Here is a 23984-nt window from a genome sequence, read left to right on the forward strand (position 1 = left end):
AGTGTTTTTTTTTTTTTTACTTTTACGCTGGTAACCAGGGTAAACATCGGGTTACTAAGCGCGACCCTGCGCTTAGTTACCCGATGTTTACCCTGGTTACCAGTGAAGACATCGCTGGATCGGTGTCACACACGCCGATCCAGCGATGTCCACGGGAGATCCAGCGACGAAATAAAGTTCTGGACTTTGTTCAGCGACCAACGATCTCCCAGCAGGGGCCTGATCGTTGGTCGCTGTCACACATAACGATTTCCTTAACGATATCGTTGCTACGTCACAAAAAGCAACAATATCGTTAACGATATCGTTATGTGTGAAGGTACCTTTACTTCAGAGCTTCCAAGGCCAACTCTGACACTCACTGAGTGGAGGCAACAGCAAGCTTAGGAAGCTTCATTGAGGTACAAAGCCAGTTGACTCGAGGGTCACAACCTGGCTTCACCAAACATTTTCATGAAACCAGGTGACCGGTGGGTCCCATTCTTGGCTTCCCAAAATGAATCCATGGGGCTCAGGTGACCGGTAGGTCCAAATCCTGACTACCTCAAAAGTATCCATGGTTTAGTGATGGTCAATGGAGCAGATCTGTATTCTTTCAGCCGGGCCAGCATCCTGTAGCATGTCAAATCTGTGTCCCTCGTGAGGGAGCCAAGATGTCTTGACTGCTGTCTTGTACAGAGTCTTTGGTTCTTTGGATCTCTTAGCTGTCTAGATGTAAATGTCCCTGTTACAGAGGTGCATATCCACTTTTTATAGTTAACAACGGTTATTCAAGCCAGCATCCAGGGGTCAAGAGAAAGATGTGAAGAGGACTCGCATTGTTGACTTTTTAATCAATTTCCATAGTTTTTACTCCTTTGTTTTGCAAGTCAACAAGCTAGCTGGCTTAGATAATGTGCAAGCAACATATCAACAAATATCCACTCCTGGTTTACTGAAAATAGACATCTGGTTAATTAAGATAAAATGCTGTGTTGTCACACTAATCTATAGGAAAAGTCATCAGTATCAGATCTATGAGGGGTTCTGACACCAGACACGATCACCGCATAGCTGTTACAAGCTTCAGCGATGGCCATGCTTTTCAATACAAGCGGATCTGCAGTACCTGGTGTAGACAGCTATGCAATGAAGGGTAGCAGCTGTCTTAAATGTGTTTACATCCATCCGTTGGAAATAACAGCCAATCAGGGATGGTGCCAGGTGTCGCACCCCACTTATCTTGCTTTCGATGACCTATAGATAAGGTCAAAGTTCTCTGACCAGACTACTCATTTATTATCTAGACCAGTGTTCCTCAATTCCAGTCCCCAAGAGCCACCAACAGGTCAGGTTTTCAGGATTTCCTTAGTATTTCTCAGGTGATAATTACAGAACCTGCACAGGCAAAAAGTCCACCACCTGGGCAATACTAAGGAAAACCTGAAAACATGACCTGTTGGTGGTTCTTGAGGACGGGAGTTGGGGAACACTGATCTAGGCCATACAGCAGATTGGTGAGGGTCTAGGTCCTTAGACTCCAAGGAACTGCTTAAAGGGAACCTGTCACCAGGTTTGGCCAATAAGAGATAGCCATCATCTTTCAGGGCTGATAAACAGCATTCTATAATGCTGTATATCAGTCTCCAATCCTACCTGCAAGTGAAGAAAAATAACTTATTATACTCACCTGCGGCCGGGCAGTCCGGTCCAATGGGTGTCGCTATTCTTGGTTCGATGCCTCCCTTCTTGCGATGTCACCCTCCTGCTTGCTTCATGTGTATGATGCATCTCCTCGGCACCACGCTCCTGCACAGGTGCACTTCTCTGGCCTGTTTAGGGCAGAGCAAAGTACTGCAGTGTGCAGGTGCCGGGAAAGGTCAAAGAGATAAGTTTCCCTGCGCAGGAGTGATGTGCCGAGGAGACTCAGTGGATGACGAAGGGACGTGTCATCCACACGAATCAAGCAGGAGGACGGGGATTGTAAGAAGATGGGAGGCACCAGAACAAGAAGAAAAAAACCCATCGGACAGGAGCGCCCCACATGCGAGTATAGGAGAAGTTATTTTTCTTCTCTTGCAGGTCAGGTTGGGGGCATATACAGCATTATAGAATGCTGTATATCAGCCCTGAAAGGTGATGGCCTTATCTCTTATTGGCTAAACCTGGTGACAGGTTCACGTTAAACTGCTGTGCAACTTGCTGCTCAACAGGAAGAAGCACAAAGCTCCTTCACGAGGGCTTACACAAAATGCAAGTTCAGTTGCACACATCTCTTCTCTTCATTGTTGCTGAGGGTGGGCACTCCTTTTTGAGTGACAGTTCTGGTCTGTAGGTCCCTGCTGCTGTGCACACTCAGGTTTTGTCAGTGTGCTTAGCCTGAAGTCTACGCTGTTATCACTATATTATCAGTTACTATTTATCACTTTACTAGGAGAACTGTTCTGAAGCAGTGACAGGTGCTAGTGGATTATGCTTTTGCATGACTGATCATATAAAGTCAGAAATTAATAGGCTGCTGAGAGGTGAATGGGATCTTAGGAGTTAACTCCTCAGCCTGGAATGTAGCTACTGCACATACTTAGGTGGCCAGTCTCCTTGACAACAAGTTGTAAACGATAAAATACAAAAGCTCTCATAGCAACAGAATGAAAGCAGGTATTAAACTTTGAAAACTTGTTTATTTTCATGCTATCTAACTAACTATACCAATTTGATAAGATAAGAACAATCCTTTAAAACAAATCCATCAGATCATCTGACTGTTCAAAAGCTTTACGACTCTGTACATATGCCAGATCCTGTAGTCTTTTAAAGAGGTCCCCTCGGAATAGAAGACCTGAATGGGAGTAGAGCTTCTCGGCACTAGGCAGGGGACGGCTTGGGAGAAGTAGATACCAGCATGAAGCTCAAATCAAGAACATGTCTGACAGATGCCACCACAGATGCTGCAATGGGAGGTAAAGGAGTAGAACTCACAGGACTGTTGATCACAGGGAGGGAATCAAGGCAAGTGGCCTACAAAAGCAGAAAAGCCACTAACACTACAGCCAGGTTGAAGGAAATGCCAGGTATAAAGGTGAAAGGGGATAACCCTATTAAGGGCACAGTAAAACTGCTATGGTTTAAAAATGAGCTTCTTTTGTTTTTGTTTCTTTGCTATATGGCCAATTTTCATATCATATTGCAAATTGCCATGGTTTCAATTGACAAGAAGAAAGATTACCGTGCCTGTACTTGTGCCAATAGTCATACTGAACGAACGCCTACTCTTTTCAGTTGTCATAAAGCACACACATTCTCCTGTACTATACTGACAGGTACAAGAAGAAAGTGCTCATCTCGAATACGGCCTTCCCAAGGAAAATTTTAAGAAATAATAAAAATAAAATTGCTGGGAGCCTAAAACAAATTCAACACATTATTTTTATTCATCTAGTTTGTTAAACTGGCGATTTGCCATCTGAAGTGACCACTTACAGGACATATTGGATAAAAGAGTTTAGAAGAAAAGTGAAATAATGAAAAGCGCTCTCGGCAAGCTCAGCGGACATTCATCTTAACCGGATTTACTACAATTCAGTGCACCGCTATAGAGGCACCTCGTAAACTGAAGCCTGCATTCAACGCATTAACAATGATCTTTTCAGAAGGCGAGCTTCTCGGCAAGAACTGGTCTAGCCGGAAAATTAACCAACTACTGGAACAACACGGGAAATACAAGGAACAGGACAATGAAAGCAACATCAGATTGTGAAGAAGAGAAATAAGACGAAAACATCATCGCTAATGTAGTAACGGGACGGACAGATAAAGGTGCATTACTCAGGAGCCTGAATATTAGAGATACCGAAACTCTGAAGAAACTATTCCACTGCCAGCATCATGTCAAGCACAGGAGAGGGAAGACGACGTTATTAGTGCTTGAGGTTTCAGGCCAGCAGCTTCCGCGTTGGGACTTCATCTTGTGACTGTGCTTCCCGCTCTGTTACCGGTCACCTTCAGATACCGTGAAGACATGTCAGTGATCCGAACACAGAACAGCACCAGTACTCTATATGGACTCCGACAGGGAGAGGGAATCGGACATTGTGCCACATTTATAAAGTAGCTTGTGCCGGACTTTGGCATATATGGGGGAAACATGTCCATAAAAATAAATGACTCGGTAATATTCCAGCTAGGGAAAAAAAATCTGAAGCAGTAAATGTTCTGCATATTTTGCTACAATTCATAAAGCTATTAACAAAGATATTACGGATGTGCCATACAGAAATGAGATCTAAGGGGCTATGAACAGGAAAGGTCATAAATGTCCGACATGTGGGGTTCACTTCTGCCAACCAGCAACTGTTCTGAGGGTCTCCTGACCCATCTGATGAGAAGGCTGCCAGCCACCGAATTCAGACAAGGAAGGATGGGCAGGCGGACACGTCAGATGAGAGTCCAGAGATTCCTGAATAAATATATATATATATATATATATATATATATATATATATATACACATATACATATATATACAGTGATGGTGGGTATGTTTGTGTTAATTTTCTCACTTTTTATTTTATATTATATTTGGCATTGTATTAATTACAGCAGTGGACCATCCCTTTAAGGCCTCATTCAGACATCAATGTTGCACATGCGTATACTATCCATCCATATTCTCCACAGATATAACATGTACCCATTAGTTTATGGGACTGTTCATATGTCCGTTTTTACAGGCAGCTCAGAAGTGCCAATATAAGTCTATGGGTCCGTGAGAAACACATATAGCACATGGATAGCATTAATGCACCATTTGTATGCTGTATATACTTAACATTGCAAAGGATAGGAAATTTGTAGATTCTTAATCCATAAATAAAAATCAATCACCAAACTTTGATCCAAACACTAATAACATCAGTACCATTTTTTGCACATGTGAAAAGCACTGACATCTCAATGAGGCCTAACAAAGGGCTAAATAATGATGCCTGTGCTGTGGCCCACAGCATTCCCCTTTCATGTTTTTTATTTATAATAATAATAATAAAGCTGACCATGTGTTAATATAATAAATTAACTATAAATGAGCATGAATGGATTCGCCCAACCTCGGGCCAAGTCAGTGATTTCTGGCCGTGGATAGGAGCTGCGTGAATTTCCTGATATTCCGTGTTCCTCGGTCAGGCGTTTAATTGCTGGCCTGGTGCGTGGCAAACAGATAACGACATGCCAGCACAGTAAATCCTAAACTGATCCCAGAAGGTCCGGAAACAAAAAGTCCTGTCCACGGCCAGAGAGCACTAACCTGGGTCAGAGTTGGAAGAAGCGATCACTCATCTCTGAAAATACTCACTACTTATTTGTCACTTGATGCTATGTGCACACGTTGCGGATTCGTGTGCGGATTTTACAGCACCGCTTTTGAAAAGTCCGCAGGTAAAACGCACTTGGATTTCCAGCGTTTTTAGTGCGGTTTTACACCTGAGGATTCCTATACAGGAGCAGGTGTAAAACGCTGCGGAATCTGCACAAAGAATTGACATGCTGCGGAAAATACAACTCAGCGTTTATACGCGGTATTTTCCGCACCATGGGCACTAAGGATTTGGTTTTCCATAGGTTTACATGGTACTGTAAACCCGATGGAAAACTGCTGCAAATCCGCAGCGGCCAATCCGCAGGCAAATCCGCAACGTGTGCACATATCCTTAATGGTCTATGCTCATATAGTCTCTGCTTATTTGTTCCTACAGCAACAACTTCATGCCATCATTGATGTGACTGCTGCAGCCAATCACTGATCATGCAGGTGATGTTTGAATAGATGGCACATGACTGCTGAGATCAGTGATGAGGTTGCAGCAGACATGGTGGATAGTAACAGGTGAGTAATAGTTATTTTAATATACAAACACATGTCTAGCTAGTAGCCAACTTTAGACAAAATAACGGACAACCCCTTTAATATAACGTTACCTGTTTATTTGTAATTCATACCATTACAAATGGGAATCTGAGTCACCAAGATCATGCCGCCCCACTGCACCCAATACAGAATGGGAGGGCTGCGAATTATAGTTGGCCTAGATCCAGTGCTACCGCTATGTTACCTGTAGAACACGCCAGCATTTTAGGGTTAAATACTGCAAATTATTATTGCTAGATCAATCACTAATTGACACCCTATTAGGACAGGATGATCCAAGTGTCAGATTCCCATTATTGTACTTAATGTCTGTGAAGCTTGTGCTTCTACAAAGGCAGAGCAGCAGTATAAAGACATATGGAAAGCAGAGCAGCAGCCAGGCTCCAGCATCCCATAATCGAAGGTGTCTTCAGTACCCAAAAATTATCAACACTCTGCATTTATTATGATATCATAAAAGTGACATCAGCAGCCAGGCTCCAGCATCCAATAATAATAATCCAAGGTAGCTGCAGTACCCAAAAATTATCAACACTCTGCATTTATTATGATATCATAAAAGTGACATCAGCAGCCAGGCTCCAGCATCCAATAATAATAATCCAAGGCAGCTGCAGTACCCAAAAATTATCAACTTTCTGCATTTATTATGATATAATAAAAGCGACAGCAGCAGCCAGGCTCCAGCATCCAATAATAATAATCCAAGGTAGCTGCAGTACCCAAAAATTATCAACACTCTGCATTTATTATGATATCATAAAAGTGACATCAGCAGCCAGGCTCCAGCATCCAATAATAATAATACAAGGTAGCTGCAGTACCCAAAAATTATCAACACTCTGCATTTATTATGATATCATAAAAGTGACATTAGCAGCCAGGCTCCAGCATCCAATAATAATAATAATAATCCAAGGCAGCTGCAGTACCCAAAAATTATCAACTTTCTGCATTTATTATGATATAATAAAAGTGACAGCAGCAGCCAGGCTCCAGCATCCAATAATAATAATCCAAGGTAGCTGCAGTACCCAAAAATTATCAACATTCTGCATTTATTAGGATATAATAAAAGTGACAGCAGCAGCCAGGCTCCAGCATCCAATAATAATCCAAGATAGCTGCAGTACCCAAAAATTATCAACTTTCTGCATTTGTTATGACGTAATGAAGTGAGACAGCAGCAACCAGGCTCCAGCATCCAATAATAAACCAAGGTGTCTTAAGTACCCAAAAATGATCAATGTTCTGCATTGGTGAAGACATAATAAAATGACAGCAGCAGCCAGGCACCAGCATCCTATAATAATCCTAGGTGTCTTCAGTGCCTAAACATTATCAACGTTCTGCACTGGTGATGACATAATATAGTGATAGCAGCAACATACCGACCCCGAGTATAGATCTGGTTCTTTGCCAATACAATAATGCACAGCCCTCCTACTTTAAACCCTTTTAACCAATCAAATCATCTGTACATGACCACCAACAGATACAGTTCCACAAAAGAACATGCCAGCTCCATCTGACTGCAGGTCCTTGTACACTGGGTGATACACATGTGCATCCAAACTCCTCGCCCCTCTCTGAAGGTCAGAATGGAATATAACCCAATATTTCTATTTTGTATATTTTGTCACTGGTCTGATAGAGTTTCAGACTCACCTTAGCAGTTCTATAATAGAATATGTTGGAAAGGTTTCAGGGTGACCTTACTAAAACTAGAATATTTCATACCAGCAAAGCCCAGACACATACAGAGTACGCTTTAATCAATAGGAAGACCCTAGCACAATAAATATTCATGTAGTAACTAATGCAAGTAACTTTTCAAACTATAAAAAGGCTAGAAGCTCCACGGACACTCATAAGTGGATTAGAAATAAAAGAAAAAAAAAAAAAGATGAGCAGCGCTCTAAAAAGCAACATTCATGATCTTATAGCTCACCCGGGCAAATGCAAAGAAATGAGCAGGCCTCCTTTAGCCCCGGCTGTCCGAGCAGAATGCTCCCAATGAGGCGGCTGGGCCAGACCACCCTTGCATGTGACCTTGAATGTCAGGCGTGGGTGGGAGTAGCTCAGCAGATTTCTCAGAGAGCGGCTCCGCTCATTGGGACTCCTTCCATAGCTTTCTCTGAGCATCTATAAATAGAGTAAAGTGAGAGGGACAGAACGGTGCTGAACACGGCCGGCAGCCATGGAGGCTCATGGATCAGGCACATCCAGCTTCATACAATCGTCTAGAATGATTATTAAAGGTGCGTCACGCCGAAGATCAAAGGAAAGTGTCGTGGACGCCATGACGAGCGGCTGAGGATGATGCGCTACATCCCCTTGATGTCTGCAGGAGTTTTATAACTGGATCTCAGCACCTACGGAATGAGATTTCACAAGCCTGCCCATAATTACTGTAACCCAGCACCAGAGATCATCTTCATATATCGAAGTTATAGAATCTGAAAAAGTAAAAGCTTCTCTGTTATTAGGGTACGTTTCCACGTTCAGGATTTGCTGCGGTTTTGAGCATCAATGTTACAGCATAGTGGATGGGATTTCTAGACATTCCATGTCCACCTATGTGCACCTGCAGATCACCCGCGGAGACGGACATGTGGACCGTCTCTCAGATCCGCAGCATGTCAATCTCTCTTGCGGATTTTCCCCACAGACTTGCAGTAATGACGAAAATCCGCATGTGTAAAATACGTAAATGTGTGTCTAATTTGCGTAATAGGCGCGGACATTCTGCAGCGTCAAAACCGCAACAGATCCTGAACGTGGGAACGTGCCCTTAGTATTTGTTCTCCAGCTGCATTTTTGCAGCTTTTTTTTTCCGGCTCAAAAAAAATAAATAAATCGTTTTAAAGTTCCAACAAAGTAAGTGAGATTTCTGAAATCTCCTTCATACGCTGCTTATTTTTTCTTTCCTTTTTCAATTATGCATGTCAAAAGTGAAAATAAAAATGCAACAAAGAACACATCAAAACGAGCGTATTTTACACAGGGTTTTCCCTGTTGAACAATCTGCTGTAAATACTCATCATGTGCACACAGCCTAAGGCCAGGTTCACACTGCGTTAACAGCAGCCCGTTCAACACATGCGTTAACGGGCTGCGGTTATCGGCACTTGCGTTATGTCGTCGCGCTAGTGCAAATAGAACTAGCAGATGCTCCATCTGCGCTAGCGGTGACGGACCCGGAAACGCTGCAGCCCGCGTCCCAGGGTCCGTCACTCAATGACGGTACATCGCTAGCGATGCGTCCGACATTGAACTAAATGGCGGCATTAACGGACTGCGTTACACCGCGTTATGCCGCGATGTAACGCAGTCCATCTAACGGACGCCAAAAACGTAATGTGAACCCGGCCTTATGCAGACATTTTAGGCGTTTGAATAAAAATGGAAAAGACAACATTGTATTGTAAATAAAAACAAAAACAACAAAAGTAACAAAACTGTTATTTATTGTGTTCCTGGAACAAGACTATGAAATATTCTTTACACGTCAAATACTTACAGGACCTTGTGATATTTCGCTGTTCACGGCCCGATCTGCTGCCAGGACTCACCTGAAAAACACAAATATGGATGCACATTAGTGATAATAATGACAGATAAAAAATATGATTTACTAATGCAAACCACAGACGCATCATCCACGGCTAGACCATGCATGGCGTCGTTTTTCTGCTGCAGATCTGGCCGCAGTTTTGTAGCAAGTTCAGAATGTTTTACATGTAGATTCACATGGATGTCACTCCTATACAATGAATGGGTGAACCCTGGGGCATTTCGCCAACATATTGAGTATGATGTGGAGCGCTACTATTTCAAAACTAACTACATGGAAGAAAAAGTACATGCATCAAAGGTTGGGATCACCACACCAATAATATTAGCACAAAAATAATTTTTATTGACCACACCACACAAAAACCATTTTAAAAACCCGCTGACCTTGAGGAAGACGCTACAAGCGTTGATACGCCTGGGTCTTAACACTGACACGGTCTGCCATGCTATTGCCTTAGGGTTTTTTGGTGTAAAGGTACCGTCACACTGGACGATATCGCTAGCGATCCGTGACGTTGCAGCGTCCTGGCTAGCGATATCGTCCAGTGTGACAGGCAGCAGCGATCAGGCCCCTGCTGTGATATCGCTGGTCGGGGCAGAAAGGCCAGGACTTTATTTCGTAGCTGGCTCTCCCGCTGACATCGCTGAATCGGCGTGTGTGACGCCGATTCAGCGATGTCTTCGCTGGTAACCAGGGTAAACATCGGGTTATTAAGCGCAGGGCCGCGCTTAGTAACCCGATGTTTACCCTGGTTACCATCGTTAAAGTTAAAAAAACAACCACTAAATACTTACCTACCGCTGTCTGTCCTCCGGCGCTCTGCTTCTCTGCTCTGGCTGTGAGCGCCGGGCAGCCGGAAAGCACAGCGGTGACGTCACCGCTGTGCTTTCCAGCCGCTGTGCTCACAGCCAGAGCAGAGAAGCACAGCGCCGGGGACAGACAGCGGTAGGTAAGTATGTAGCGTTTGTTTTTTTTACTTTGACGATGGTAACCAGGGTAAACATCGGGTTACTAAGCGCGGCCCTGCGCTTAGTAACTCGATGTTTACCCTGGTTACCGGGGACCTCGGGATCGTTGGTCGCTGGAGAGCTGTCTGTGTGACAGCTCTCCAGCGACCAAACAGCGACGCTGCAGCGATCCGGATCGTTGTCGGTATCGCTGCTGCGTCGCTTAGTGTGACGGTATCTTAACCCCTGGAGAGCACTTGATCTCTTCATGCTCTATGGATACTCAGGTCTTTCCTCAGCTGTGGGGGTCATTATGGGATTTCAGATTTAATGTGTCACTCTAATAGGGACTTTGTTGTTTGTTTCTGAATGGGATAACAGCATGCATATATTGACTAGTTAATATTACTCCGAGTTTGGTCCCATTGATTGATATATATATATATATATAATTGGAATTGACTGTGAAGTCTTTCTTTTTTGAGTACCGTATTTAACTCCTGTCTATCTGGACCCTAATCCTCCACCCTGTATGGGGGTTTTTAAAATGGTTTTTGTGTGGTGATGTCAATAAAAATTGTTATTTTTATACTAAAATTATTGGCATGCAAAGCAATATGCTCTTCAACAGGGGAGATTTTCCTTCCTAACCTCAGAGGCTATGAGGGCATGGCACTGCAGTGGTGTGAAGGGGTCCGCTCCTGCTGGGGCCAGCCTTCTTACACCTATTTTTTGCAACCCGGCATTTCCTCCGGGCATTCACAGGAAAGCCTTCATGGGATGGAAATACGAGGATGACATACGGGTTGGTGATATCTTTCAGCATGGCGAGATTCCCACCTTCTGTTCCCTCCAAACCCAATCTCCCTCCACTAAACTTCTATGGTGGGAATACTTGCAGGTCCGGTCCTTCCTGACCTCTTTGAATTTGCCAAAGGGTTCGAACTGTAGACTCTCTCCCTTGGAACTGTTGTTTGCCGGTGGTGACGCCCCGAGCAGGGGAATCTCTTCCCTCTACTCAATTTTTTCAACACCTGACTCTGACGCAAGGCTCTATTTCCAGTCTGCTTGGGAGAAGGATTTAGGGCGAATTCTGTCGGATGAGGAATGGGAGCGTTGCTTCCTGATGAACCATAAACTCCCGAGTTCCAGTGAGGCCTCGGAGAAGGGGTATAAACTGCAATATAGGTGGTATCTCACACCTGACAGGTTACACAAATTTTCTCCCACAATTTCAAACTGCTGTTGGAGGTGTGGAAATGGCATTGGCTCCCTTTTGCATATCTGGTGGGGCTGCCCCTTGATTAGAACATTCTGGGACCAAGTGTTCAGAAATTATGGTTTGATCACAGGCAAGCACATCACTGGTACTCCGGAGATGGCATTGCTCTCCATGATTCCCGGTTCAGTGAGATCCCAAAAAAAGGACATCCTCAAATTTTGTCTAGCGGCTGCTAGAACGGTGATCCCCCGCCGATGGCGAGACCCGGTTCCCCCCGATATTGTGGAGTGGTTTTCAGAATTTGAAACCATCTTTAGGATGGAGGAAATTGATGCAGACCTTTCACAGACAAGGGTCTCCTTTTTAGGTATCTGGACTGAATGGATTCTATTTAAAGATTCTGCTCGTTTCCCTGACCGGTTTACCTGAATACACCTGTCTATTCTACAGTCGATTACTATGCTACTCTTCCTTTCTTTTCGTGTTCTGATTTTATATTTCTTTTCTTGAGCCCCACCTACTCGGGCTCCCCCCTCTATTTCCTCTTCTTTCAATCTCCCCCCTGGGTGAGCTGTTCACCTTCCACCAGCTCGGTGTGATAGGTCTATACCATGATTTATCAGTTACTTTTATAATGATACTATTTGCGTGCATGTCTCGCTCTAGGGGACATGGGCGAACTGATTTTAGGTATGCTTTATTTTATTCACGGTAAGGAAAGTCCTCGCCTGTTGCGGGGGCAAGGAGTTATTGCTTATATGTTAAAGATACCATAGTCATTCTAGAGGGTTTACTCCCTCTAATTTTTTTTTTATTTTTTTTTCTTATTCTTTCTCTCTTTTATGTAAGATTTATGCAAGGTTTGTGAACGAGTGTTTTTTGTGTTACTCTTCTCGAATTGTATATTATAAGAAAAAGTACTTTGATCATTGACGTAGTTTTCAACTACTGTTTTTCTTGTAAAATTCTCTTCTCTTTAATAAAAATATATTTAACCAAAAAAAAAATTATTGGCATGGTGATCCCAATCTTTGATGCATGTACTTTTTCTTCCATGTTGTTTGTCTATATTGCTATGCATCAGGAGATTCCCCTACTTATTTAAAGTGGATGGTGCCCGCTCAAATTGTGTTTTGTACCATTTCAAAACTACATCCATATGTATTGTACTGTAACTGTCAGGGCAGAGACCGCGTCACAAATCGGCAGCAATTACACAATATCTACATGGCACTTTGATTGACAGCTCCCTCTGCAGCACATCTGTCAGAGTCCCGGGCTGCACTCACAGCTGCCGTACACCATGTACTGAGCGATGACTGGAGCGTCCTTCATCTTCTCCTGGTAGACGTGCTTTTAGTAACTTGGTAGGACAACGCTGTTATGGTATTACCCTGAAAATTTACACTAGGTTTGGAAGTTTAAGGACACGACAGGTTCATTTTAAATGACTGGTGAATGCATCCTCATCATGCTTCAGAGATTCTAGCAAAATTAAATGTAAAGGTCATTTGTGCCCTTGGAGAAATTGAGCGGAGAATTGGATCGCAAAATTTTGCTATGAGCAATAACAGGAGTAGGTCTTAGAATGATTGAGTGTGAATAATATACATATATAAAAGAAAAAATATACTTGGTCAGACTACACAGTATTTTGAGGGACTGCAATCAGGAAATCATTAACAGGAATATATATATATATATATATATATATATATATATATATATATATATACACATATACACACACACATACATACAGAGGACCTCTAAGGCCATGTTCACACAGTGCGTTTTTTACCGCGGAACCGCGGCGGTTTTGCCGCTGCGGTTCCGCAGCTGTTTTCCATGCAGGGTACAGTACACTGTACCCTATGGAAAACAGGACACACTGTGCACATGGTCCGGAAATTGTTAAAAAAAAGACGCGCTGAATAGCTCCCGGAAAAAAGAAGGAGCATGTCAATTCTTTTTCCGGAGCCGCAGCGGTTCTGCACCCATAGACCTCCATTGTGAGGTCCAAACCGCAGTAAAACCCGCAGATCAAAAATATATCTGCGGGTTTTACTGCGATTTGATGTGCAGAACCGCTGCAGCAGGAAGTGCGGGGAGCGGGCGGAAGTGCGTGGGCGGAGTGTGGCTGCCCCCCCCGTGTTCCGATCCCGCCCCCCCGTGCTCCGATGCCCCCCCCCAGTGCTCCGATGCCCCCCCCAGTGCTCTGATGCCCCCCCCGTGCCCTAATCTCCCCCCCTTATACTCACCCGGCGTCCCGGTGTCCGTCCGGCCGTCTTCTCCCTGGGCGCCGCCATCTTGCAAAATGGCGGGCGCATGCGCAGTGCGCCCGCCGAATCTGCAGGCCGGCAGATTCGCTCCAAAGTGCATTTTGATCACTGAGATATAACCTATCTCAGTGATCAAAATAAAAAAATAGTAAATGACACCCCCCCCCCCCTTTGTCACCCCCATAGGTAGGGACAATAAAAAAAATAAAGAATTTTTTTTTTTTTTTTTTTCACTAAGGTTAGAATAGGGGTAGGGGTAGGGTTAGGGGTAGGGTTAGGGTTAGGGGTAGGGGTAGGGTTAGGGTTAGGGGTAGGGTTAGGGTTAGGGGTAGGGTTAGGGTTAGGGGTAGGGTTAGGGGTAGGGTTAGGGGTAGGGTTAGGGTATTTTCAGCCATTTTAACCCTAAAAAAATTCCTAGAAAACACACAGACTCTGGCTAGAAAACTGCATCAAAAAAACGCATCAAAAAACGCATCAAAAAACGCATCAAAAACGGACCAAAAAAGGACCAAAAAAAGGACCTGCGTTTTCTGCCAAGAGCTGCAGTTTTTTAAAAAACAGTCAGGAAAAAAAAAGGATGGAAATCCTGAACGTGTGAACATACCCTAATAATAAGTCAAGATGAATCACAAAGCAAATGTGTGCTCGTTTTGTCACTAAGCTGGCCATAGGATTACAGGATTGTAGTGCAGCACTTTCAGCAGTATTACAGTAGTGTCACAAGGGTGTCACGTGTTGTGAATTCTGTGGCTGAATTCACTCCTGTGGTCACAAGTGGTACTGCAGCTTCTGAGCTTCCTTCCTCAGGTGTTCTGGTGAGCTCATTAGCTGCTTCGTTACTTAACTCCACCTGATGCTGCTATCCTTGCTCCTAGTCAATGTTCCAGTGTTGGATCTGAGCTTCTCCTGATTGTTCCTGTGACCTGCTGCTCTGTATAGCGAAGTGCTTTTTTGCTATTTTGTTGCCTTTTTTCTGTCCAGCTTGTCTTTTGTTTTGCTGGAAGCTCTGAGACGCAAAGGGTGTACCGCCGTGCCGTTAGTCCGGCACGGTGGTTTTTTTTTTGCCCCTTTGCGTGGGTTTTGCTTTAGGGTTTTTTGTAGACTGCAAAGTTCGCTTTACTGTCCTCGCTCTGTCTAAGAATATCGGGCCCCACTTTGCTGAATCTATTTCATCCCTACGTTTTGTCTTTTCATCTTACTCACAGTCATTATATGTGGGGGGCTGCCTTTTCCTTTGGGGTATTTCTCTGGGGGCAAGTCAGGCCTATTTTTCTATCTTCAGGCTAGCTAGTTTCTTAGGCTGTGCCGAGTTGCATAGGTAGTGGTTAGGCGCAATCCACAGCCACTTTTAGTTGTGTTTAGGATAGGATCAGGTGTGCAGTCTACAGAGTTTCCACGTCTCAGAGCTCGTTCTTTTGTTTTTGGGTATTTGTCAGATCACTGTGTGCGCTCTGATCGCTAGGCACACTGTGTCTCTGGATTGCCTTCATTACACCTTTCATTAGCAGACATAACAGTCACGTCCCCATGGAAAACCTGGAGTTTGACGGTCACGTTGTGTAATAAATCACAGGTCTTCTTTAGAGATACTGTAATTTATGTCCTATTTTAAATGGATTCAGCTTCATGCCATGCCGAGAGGGTAAAGGGTTCTTTCCATGCTTGCTGAGACCATACAGCCTGGTTTTTCTCAGGTGCAATTGCTAATCATTTACATCCTCTTTATATACTGGCTCTGGGCTGTTAGTTGCTGCCGGTGAAATATTTGTCTTCCTGTGCTATGTGCTAAAGCTAAGCAGTTGAAGTGGAGTTGTAGTAGTAGTGATCTATAGTTTCCTGTAGTATGTGAGCGTTTATCTCCTGGTCCCTATTCCCATTTTGTCTATTCCTCCCTATCCCTATTCTCCTATCTATTGTTAATTTGTGCTTTTGTATAATAGAGGTTTTCTGTTATCATTGTTTTGGGACAGATTAAGGTTTAACAGGAGCATAGCAAATTCAGAGACCCAGGCCTCTCTACCTTCAAGAGTACCCCCGGGACATGGATAGTTAGGGTTCCAGAGACAGTTGGACTATACATCTCAGGGTATTCATTAACAAATACACCAAAATAAATAATCAAAGATGAAAATAATTAGCTGAAGAGGAACTTAGAGATCCCAATTATTAAAAATCATTAAGCTCCTTGGTAAACCCTTTCAAAATGCATCAGGTCATCCACCAGAGAGCTCTCCTGCAAGGGCCGCAGAAGAGAAAGCATAGTATTACATGGCAGCTACTTAAATAAATGCTCAGCTTCTATTGTAGGGCCGAAGCCCCTCTTTTCATTAGAACATTCGTATGTCATAAGGCATATGTAATCCGTGTGCAGTCCGATGTTTTCCACAGATGGACTCAATAACTTACACTGCCAAGTGCAATCCGAATATTAGCTCAAACTCGGACCCGCAGTGACCTGTTGACTGGCTCAGTCCGAGAAAAAACTAAACAAAACAGACATGTGTTTCGCCCCATAGAATAACATTGATTTGAGTGCAATCTGATGTTTTGCTGGAGCCAAATCGGATGGAACATACAGTGGAGTGAACGAGACCCAAAGACAAGCTATTAATGTTCCAGAAAACAATAGATTCACCTACTGTAGTATAATACCTTTACCTACAAAAAACAGAAAGCAATGGCGTTTAAGTAGCAAATCAATATCAATTGCCACTTTAATGGCAGTCAGAAAAGTATACAGTTCATTTTAATGATGCCGGCATATTGTAAGTGAGCATGCAAATAAGAATATGAATTTCAAAATTAAAAAGAATAATGGAAGTACGGCTCTTAATGGAGTAAAAGTGTTTCTAAAATAAGGCCGCTCGTCCGTCGACTTCCAATATACAAGATCAATTATTTATGCGGATGTCGCCGGTTCTAGAAGTGTCTGCTTATACAGCTCAACAAACATTTTCCTCTCTGTATTTGTCTTTTCAATGCTTTTGTGCTTAGACAAATATTTGCATTAACAATAAACATGTCCTTGTATGACTACATACAGTTACTTTATATAAGAAGTCCTTTAATTTAAAAGGTAACCTTCCAAAAGGGTAAACCCTCCTAAGCCGTCTAGAAGGGCATGCAGGTCATAGATATTTGAACAAAATGAGACCTTGGTATCTGCGATCTGATGTTTTATTTAAGAGAAATTCTGTTTTTCCTTAATATGTAAATGTCTATGGGCAGAACAGAAATCTAGCAGTTTGCCTCTGGGGAATGCAGGTTTCACAGTGAGAGATAAATGACAGACAGCCCTGCTCTCCTCACTGCACAGATGAGTCATTACTAACACTTCTTCAGCTTTCATCATGGCAGTCAGTGTGGGGAAGGGGCAGTACAGCAGACTGGAGCATTGTCTCAATACAAACCTTACTATCAGCTCTCCTCCTGTTGTAAGCTCAGTTGTAAGCTCAGCTGTACTGTTTCTCCCCCCAACAATGGATGCCGTGATGAAAGCGGAAGAAATTTTAGTTAAAGGGAACCTCTCAAGTGAAAAAAACGCTTTAATAGTTTTCTGAACTGGAGGGTATGTATGAATTATACATACTCCCGTCCGGGGTCCATCAGGAAGGCGTGGCCTTGCTCCACTGACTTGTATAACATGAGGCCTTGCCCTGTCTAGTGACGCGACCATCTAGTGGGTGTGGTCAACTAGAGGGCGTGGCCTCGCCCCATACAAGTGTATGAAGTGAGGCCGTCTCCGCTGACTGGAAGTATGTATAACTCATACACACCCTCCGCTCATGGCTCAGAAACCGGTGAATCTTTGCAGCGCAAAGTGCATGCGCGGGGGAGAGTCATAAGTCTGCAGTCATTCAGAGTGACTGCAGACTTATCGGTTTGACCAGACAACCCCTTTAAAAAAAAAACAGGAAAAGTTGATCTGCTTTGCAGCACGTCACAGGTGACATTGAATGTCTGCTGTGCTGTGTATATGAACAATATGCTCGGCTTTACTTTATAGCATAATCACAGCAAAGAAAAGAATTTATCATCAGAAAAATGGGCCAAACTTTATATCTTTTTGAACAAAAGAAGTCTTGTTGTATATTGGCCATGCAGCACAATAAAAGGTTAAATTCCAAGAAAGAAAAAAAAAGAAGATGCTGAGAAGTCAGAAATCACTTTGCTTCAATGTTGGAGTCTGTGGCAACCAATCACAGTTCAGCTTTCATTTCTTAAAAATTATAATGGTTATATATGGTATGCATATATAAAAAATGTATAAGGATCCTGTATTTTTCAAAAAGGTTAGAGTCTATGGTTTGGAATAAACATTTCTTGATTACAAAAACATGAAAATGAAAAAATGAATGTTGCAAAGTAATTGGTTCCTAAGGAAACAAGATTTTTTTTTTTAAATTAAACATTTGTGACAAATGAGGCTGATATAATAAACATTACAGTAAGGCTACTTTCACACATCAGGTTTTTGCCGCATGCCGATTCGCGCCGCAGCACCGGATCCGGCTTATTTTGCGAAAACCGGATGGGACGAATCCGGTTTTCTGCCAGATCCGATGAGAAACCTGATCCGTCCCATCCGGTTGGCAACCGTTTTGTCCGGTTTTCCATCCAGTTTTTGACGGATCCGGTTTTTAAAAACGCCCCCTGACAGGCTAAAAATGTGATTGGCCCCCTGAAAACTATATATACAGTGTTCCTGCAGCCCATCAGTGACAGGTTGGAGAGGAGCAAGATACAGAGCAAGATGGACGGCATTATTGCGAAGATTCTGCAGAACAACGTGGATTTCATTGTGGAGGCGAATAGATTGAAAACAATTGTTCTTGAGAAGGAGCGAGAGAGACAGCGCATCATGCGTCTGTGCCGACGCCGTTTGTGGATCTACCCGATCACGGCACAGAGAATGACGCGGGGAGTCTTTTATACATGGAGCTACGAGGAGAGCCAGAGAAGTTTTTCAGCTATGTGCGGATGAAAGCGGAGAACTTTGGTGTATTGGTGGAGCGGATTGAACATCTAATAAGAAGGAGTGATACATATTGCAGATTCTCCACTACACCGGCTGAGCGTCTGATGGTCACTGTTCGGTAAGCATTCTTTTTTTATGGACTCTTGTAGCGCACATTCATCGATTGATATTTTGAATTTGTAGTAATTTCTGCTTTGCTTTTGATCACAGATTCCTTGCTACTGGTGAATCCCTGTCTTCACTACATTTCCAGTTCAGACTGGGAGTTTCCACCATCTCTGGAATTGTAAATCACACTTGCCGTGCACTGTGGGACTCTCTGCACGACGAATTCATCCCACATTCCACAATGCAGACTTGGTTGGAAGTAGCTGACAGATTCCACGAAGTGTGTCAGTTTCCCAATTGCTTGGGCGCGGTGGATGGGAAACATATCCGTATCGTGAAACCGGCAGGTTCTGGATCCGAGTATTTCAACTATAAGAAGTACTTTTCCATCGTACTGTTGGCCATCGCCGATACGGATTACAAATTTGTAGCGGTGGATATTGGGGCGTATGGCCGCTCAAATGATTCACAAGTTTTCAAACTGTCTTCTATGGGGCGGCATTTGTATGGAAAAACGTTTCAATTCCCCCCTCCAAGACCACTGCCTCAAACCTCTGAGCCACCAATGCCTTTTGTTTGTGTTGGGGATGAAGCCTTACAGCTTTCAGAACATCTTTTGAAACCCTACTCCAGCCGTGGTTTAAACAATACTAAAAGAATTTTCAACTACCGACTCACACGTGCACGGAGAATGGTGGAGTGTGCGTTTGGGATCTTAACCGCCAAATGGAGAGTTCTACTGACATCCATTAACTTGAAGACAGACACTGTGGATGAGGTGGTGAAAGCTTGTGTTGTCCTTCACAATTATGTTATATCCAAGGAACAGCTTTCCATTGAGGACGACTCTGAAGAAACCACCTTGGCTGATTATAGCAACATAACGTATAGAAGTTCTGCGACTGTTTCCCGAATTCAGGATCAATTTGCAGAATATTTTATTTCACCCGCAGGAAGGATAGACTGGCAGGATGAGAGCGTTTGAACAATTTGTCTTGAACCTAGTAACACTTTTTTTACCTTTACCCAAGTTCTGTACCTGTTTGGGTAGTACCCAAAGTATTTAACCTTTTACCCAAGTTGTGTACCTGTTTGGGTAGTACCCAAAGTATTTAACCTCTAATCAATAAACCTCGTTTTACCCAACTGTTATCAATATCTTATAAATAAAATACAATTTTGTTTTAAACAACACAATTTTATTAAAATTATTTTTAACACAACATAAAAAAAATGGAAACAAATAAAGGTTGGAATAAGTCGGGATGGAGTTAGTGCTGGAGGGGCTGTCAGGGACACTTCGACAGTGGGAGTGTGGAGAGAGGAATGTGCTGGTGGTGGGGAAGGATCAATAGATAGTGGTGAAGGGGTGGAGAAGGCAATTGAGCGGGAGGACAGGAAAGTGGGATTGAGGTTAGGAATTTGGTAGGATGGAGGGGGTGTAGGTGATGTTTTGGGAGGATTGGGAGGCAGAAGCAATGATGGGTGGAGAAGAGGGTTGGGAAGGAGGTGAAAGAGGCTGTTGGTAGCGGGCAGGGAGAGGAGGCATGGATGAAGTAGATGGGAAGTGGTATGGGTCGGGATCATCATATTGGTCAGAATGGTGGGAAGGGGCACGGATGGGACGCTGGTAGTCTGGCTGGTGGGATGTGGCACTGTAACGCTGGCAGTGTTGTGGCTGGTGGGACGGGGCACGGGCACGATGTGGGTGATGGTGAGGTTGGTGGGATAGGGCATGGGGAGGTTGGTGCTACGGGTCAGGAGGATGGTAGTGGCTGTAGTGATGGACAGTAGAGGAAGGAGAGCATGTGCAGCATGGGTGGCAAGAGTCTCGGCTTTTGAGGCAATGAGCGCTAGAGTAGGCTGGAAGGCTTCCATTACTTGCATCTGCTGAGAAGCAGATAGCATTTCCATTTGCTCGAGTACCGACTGGAAAAAAGTGTTGTTCGGTGACTGACTTGCCTCTGAACGCATCGATAACAGAAGTGTATGCAACTCGAGTATACTTTTATTTATTAAATTGAAACCTGCAGCCATTTGCTCGGACAAAACTTTGAGACAGTTCTGAAAGGATGCGTTCAGGTGTAAGAACTCGGGCACATAGCTCTGTACCTGACCCCTCTGCCGATGGCGCCCCGATGCTACAGGTGTACTAAAGGTGGCAGCAGCAGACGGGTGGGGTACAGGAAAAGCTATATCCTCACCAGCAGATACATGCAATGGAACCGGCCAGGATGCTCCAGCACTCGCAGATCGGACAGAGGGATCCGATGTGTGGAAAGGCTGGGAAGGTGCAGAGTGGCAAGGTGCAGAGTGGCAAGGTGCAGAGTGGGAAGGTGCAGAGGGGCCGGGACTGTCGAACTGTCCCTCGGTGGCGGCCTCCTGAGGGATCGCCCCAGAAGGGTTCAACTCTGCTTCAGACTCCCGACGGTGCTGTGGAACAAAAGAGAAAAACAAACAATTAATATACTAATATTGCATGGCCCTGGCTGAAAGGGCAAAAGAGGTTTACACATGTAAAACATTGGTTATTACATATGGTGGCTAATATTTACCTTCGAGTCACCATTGTTGTCCTGAGGAACGACAGGGCTTCGGCATACTTGTATCTGCTCCTGCGTCCTCCAGAACCACTCGGGGCCCGCATCTCTGTTGAATTCCTTGTTAACGTGATCCCTGATCGACCGCCACCGTTTCACAATCCTCTCACCTGTTAAAAAAGGAGAAACACAAATTGGTTACAAACAATACTTAGAATGCATCAACAAAACTGAACTGAGTATACTTACGTTCTTGATTCTGGGCCCGAACATCGAGGTCTTCCCACTTCTCTATAAGCTGTTGGCAGACTTGCTCCCAGAGTTGACACGTCACGATGATATCAGCATGGCGTCGGTTACCCATGTTCCACAGTGGCTCCCTGTCTCGGATCAGATCGCTGAGGAGGTCAATATCAAGTCCGATGTCCTCGCCGTCCGAATCAGGAGCACGCTGTGAAGCCGGTTATAAAAAAGGGCAAAAAAATAAAATTAGATTCAAAAGAAAAAAAATACCAAAAATCCCCCCAAAAAATAAAGAAGATGCTTACACGATGACGGCCGCCCAGACTCTGATGCCGATGACCCTGGGAGCCACTGGGAGGACCTCTGGATCGAGCACCAGAATCCGATCTCTAGAAGAAAAATAACAAAAAAGGTTAGGCTTGTACGTAGACTTTTTAGGTGTTGTGTGCCGTATGATATCTATAACGATCATTTTGTATGTGTTGTGTGATGTCTGAAATGGGCAGTTTGGATGTGTAGTGTGCTGCGATCTTTCTGTAAGTATCTTGTGTTGTTATGTGTTGGGTGTAGTGTGAGGTTATGGTTCTGCGATAAATGAAATATCTATACCAATTGTGATCCCGCTCCAGGTATTTCTCCACCCCTTCCTTCTTCTTCTGGGAGCACCTCCGCTGCAGCAGCAGCTTCCTACAAAAGAGAAAGATGGCGAAATAAATTAAGATTTCGCCATCTCTCTCACACACACACACACACACACACACACACACACACACACACACAAAGAGAGCGAGAGCAAAATTAAAAGCAAATATATTTACCTCAGTGTGCTGCCAACGGGAGGGAGGGGTCCCAGAAGAAGACACGGCTTGTCTCTGCTCTGGCAGGCTTGGCTCCGCTCTCTGGCAGGCTTGGCCCCGCTCTCTGGCAGGCTTGGCTCCGCTCTCTGGCAGGCTTGGCTCCGCTCTCTGGCAGGCTTGGCTCCGCTCTCTGGCAGGCTTGGCTCCGCTCTCTGGCAGGCTTGGCCCCGCTCTCTGGTAGGCTTGGCTCCGCTCTCTGGCAGGCTTGGCCCCGCTCTCTGGCAGGCTTGGCTCCGCTCTCTGGCAGGCTTGGCCCCGCTCTCTGGCAGGCTTGGCCCCGCTCTCTGGCAGGCTAGGCCCCGCTCTCTGGCAGGCTAGGCCCCGCTCTCTGGCAGGCTTGGCCCCGCTCTCTGGCAGGCTTGGCCCCGCTCTCTGGCAGGCTTGGCCCCGCTCTCTGGCAGGCTTGGCCCCGCTCTCTGGCAGGCTTGGCCCCGCTCTCTGGCAGGCTTGGCTCCGCTCTCTGGCAGGCTTGGCCCCGCTCTCTGGCAGGCTTGGCCCCGCTCTCTGGCAGGCTTGGCTCCGCTCTCTGGCAGGCTTGGCCCCGCTCTCTGGCAGGCTTGGCCCCGCTCTCTAGCAGGCTTGGCCCCGCTCTCTGGCAGGCTTGGCTCCGCTCTCAGGCAGGCTCTTTTGGCAGGGTCTGGAAGATTCTTGGCAGAGTGTGGGCTCTCTGGATAGCAGTATGGCTGGAAATGAGTGAGGGCCTCAATGGCATTGGTTTATATATGTGTCCTGGGGGCAGGCCAATAGCTTCTGAGCATGCTCAGTTTAAAAAGCTGGATCAGGCCGCCGGATCCGCCTTTTTCCGGATCCGGCGCAATCTGGCGTCCATAGACATGCATTGTAGCGAAAAGCCGGAAGAGCTGGATCCGGCCCTTCCGGCTTTATCGCCGCAGACAAAAAACGTTACAGTAGACGTTTTTTCAAGACACCGGAACCGGAATTTTAGCCGGATCCGGCAAAATTATGCAGAAACGCAGGGCCATCCGGCGCTAATACAAGTCAATGGAGAAAACCCGGTTCCGGTTTTTCTCTAAAGAGCCGTAAACAGCCGGAATTAAAAAACCTGATGTGAGAAAGTAGCCTAACTGACACTCCCATCCAAATGAAACAGATTGTTTTAGAAGGAATTTGTCTCAGGTTTTTCCTACCCCATGTGAGAGCAGCATGATGTAGAGGCAGAGACCCTGATTCCAGAGATGTATCAATTCCAGCGCTATTTGCTGACTTTTCATAAAATCCCTGTTTTCTCAGCTGTAGATTTAGCAGCTCTGTATAACCCAGCCCCCACACCTCTGATGGGCAGATTTCTATGTACACTGTGCATA

At 44.7% G+C, this 23984-nt stretch overlaps 2 protein-coding genes across 5 annotated transcripts in view; both read right to left on the reverse strand.

Annotated features, from left to right (window-relative positions):
• TRAK1 (trafficking kinesin protein 1) overlaps window positions 1–23984 on the reverse strand; it is a 239844-nt gene that overhangs the window by 180026 nt on the left and 35834 nt on the right. For 3 of the 4 annotated variants that reach the window (XM_069730123.1, XM_069730122.1, XM_069730118.1), the window contains exon 2: window positions 9426–9477. The gene's annotated coding sequence lies outside the window, so the exon portion shown is untranslated. Of the gene's footprint in view, window positions 1–9425; window positions 9478–23984 lie in introns of those variants that run through there. The other variant, XM_069730124.1, reaches the window with a different exon arrangement.
• Window positions 540–22477, reverse strand: LOC138643325 (uncharacterized). Its single transcript, XM_069732255.1, has 5 exons — window positions 22108–22477; window positions 21809–22010; window positions 21575–21729; window positions 20261–21452; window positions 540–724 (listed from the first exon to the last, which is right to left on the reverse strand). Exons 2-5 carry the CDS (start codon window positions 21921–21923, stop codon window positions 540–542), a joined length of 1647 nt encoding a protein of 548 aa, XP_069588356.1. The 5' UTR covers window positions 21924–22010; window positions 22108–22477.

The sequence above is a fragment of the Ranitomeya imitator genome, chromosome 6, assembly GCF_032444005.1.
Source record: "Ranitomeya imitator isolate aRanImi1 chromosome 6, aRanImi1.pri, whole genome shotgun sequence".
NCBI lineage: Eukaryota > Metazoa > Chordata > Amphibia > Anura > Dendrobatidae > Ranitomeya > Ranitomeya imitator.

What these genes read in the sequence shown, in the direction of transcription:
- LOC138643325 (XM_069732255.1), bottom strand. Translation starts at nt 21,923, where the DNA reads ATGGGTAACCGACGCCATGCTGATATCATCGTGACGTGTCAACTCTGG. An exon ending in TCGGGCCCAGAATCAAGAAC is followed by an intron (nt 21,730 to 21,808) that starts GTAAGTATACTC and finishes CTTTTTTAACAG; the next exon opens with GTGAGAGGATTGTGAAACGG. An exon ending in ACAACAATGGTGACTCGAAG is followed by an intron (nt 21,453 to 21,574) that starts GTAAATATTAGC and finishes TTTGTTCCACAG; the next exon opens with CACCGTCGGGAGTCTGAAGC.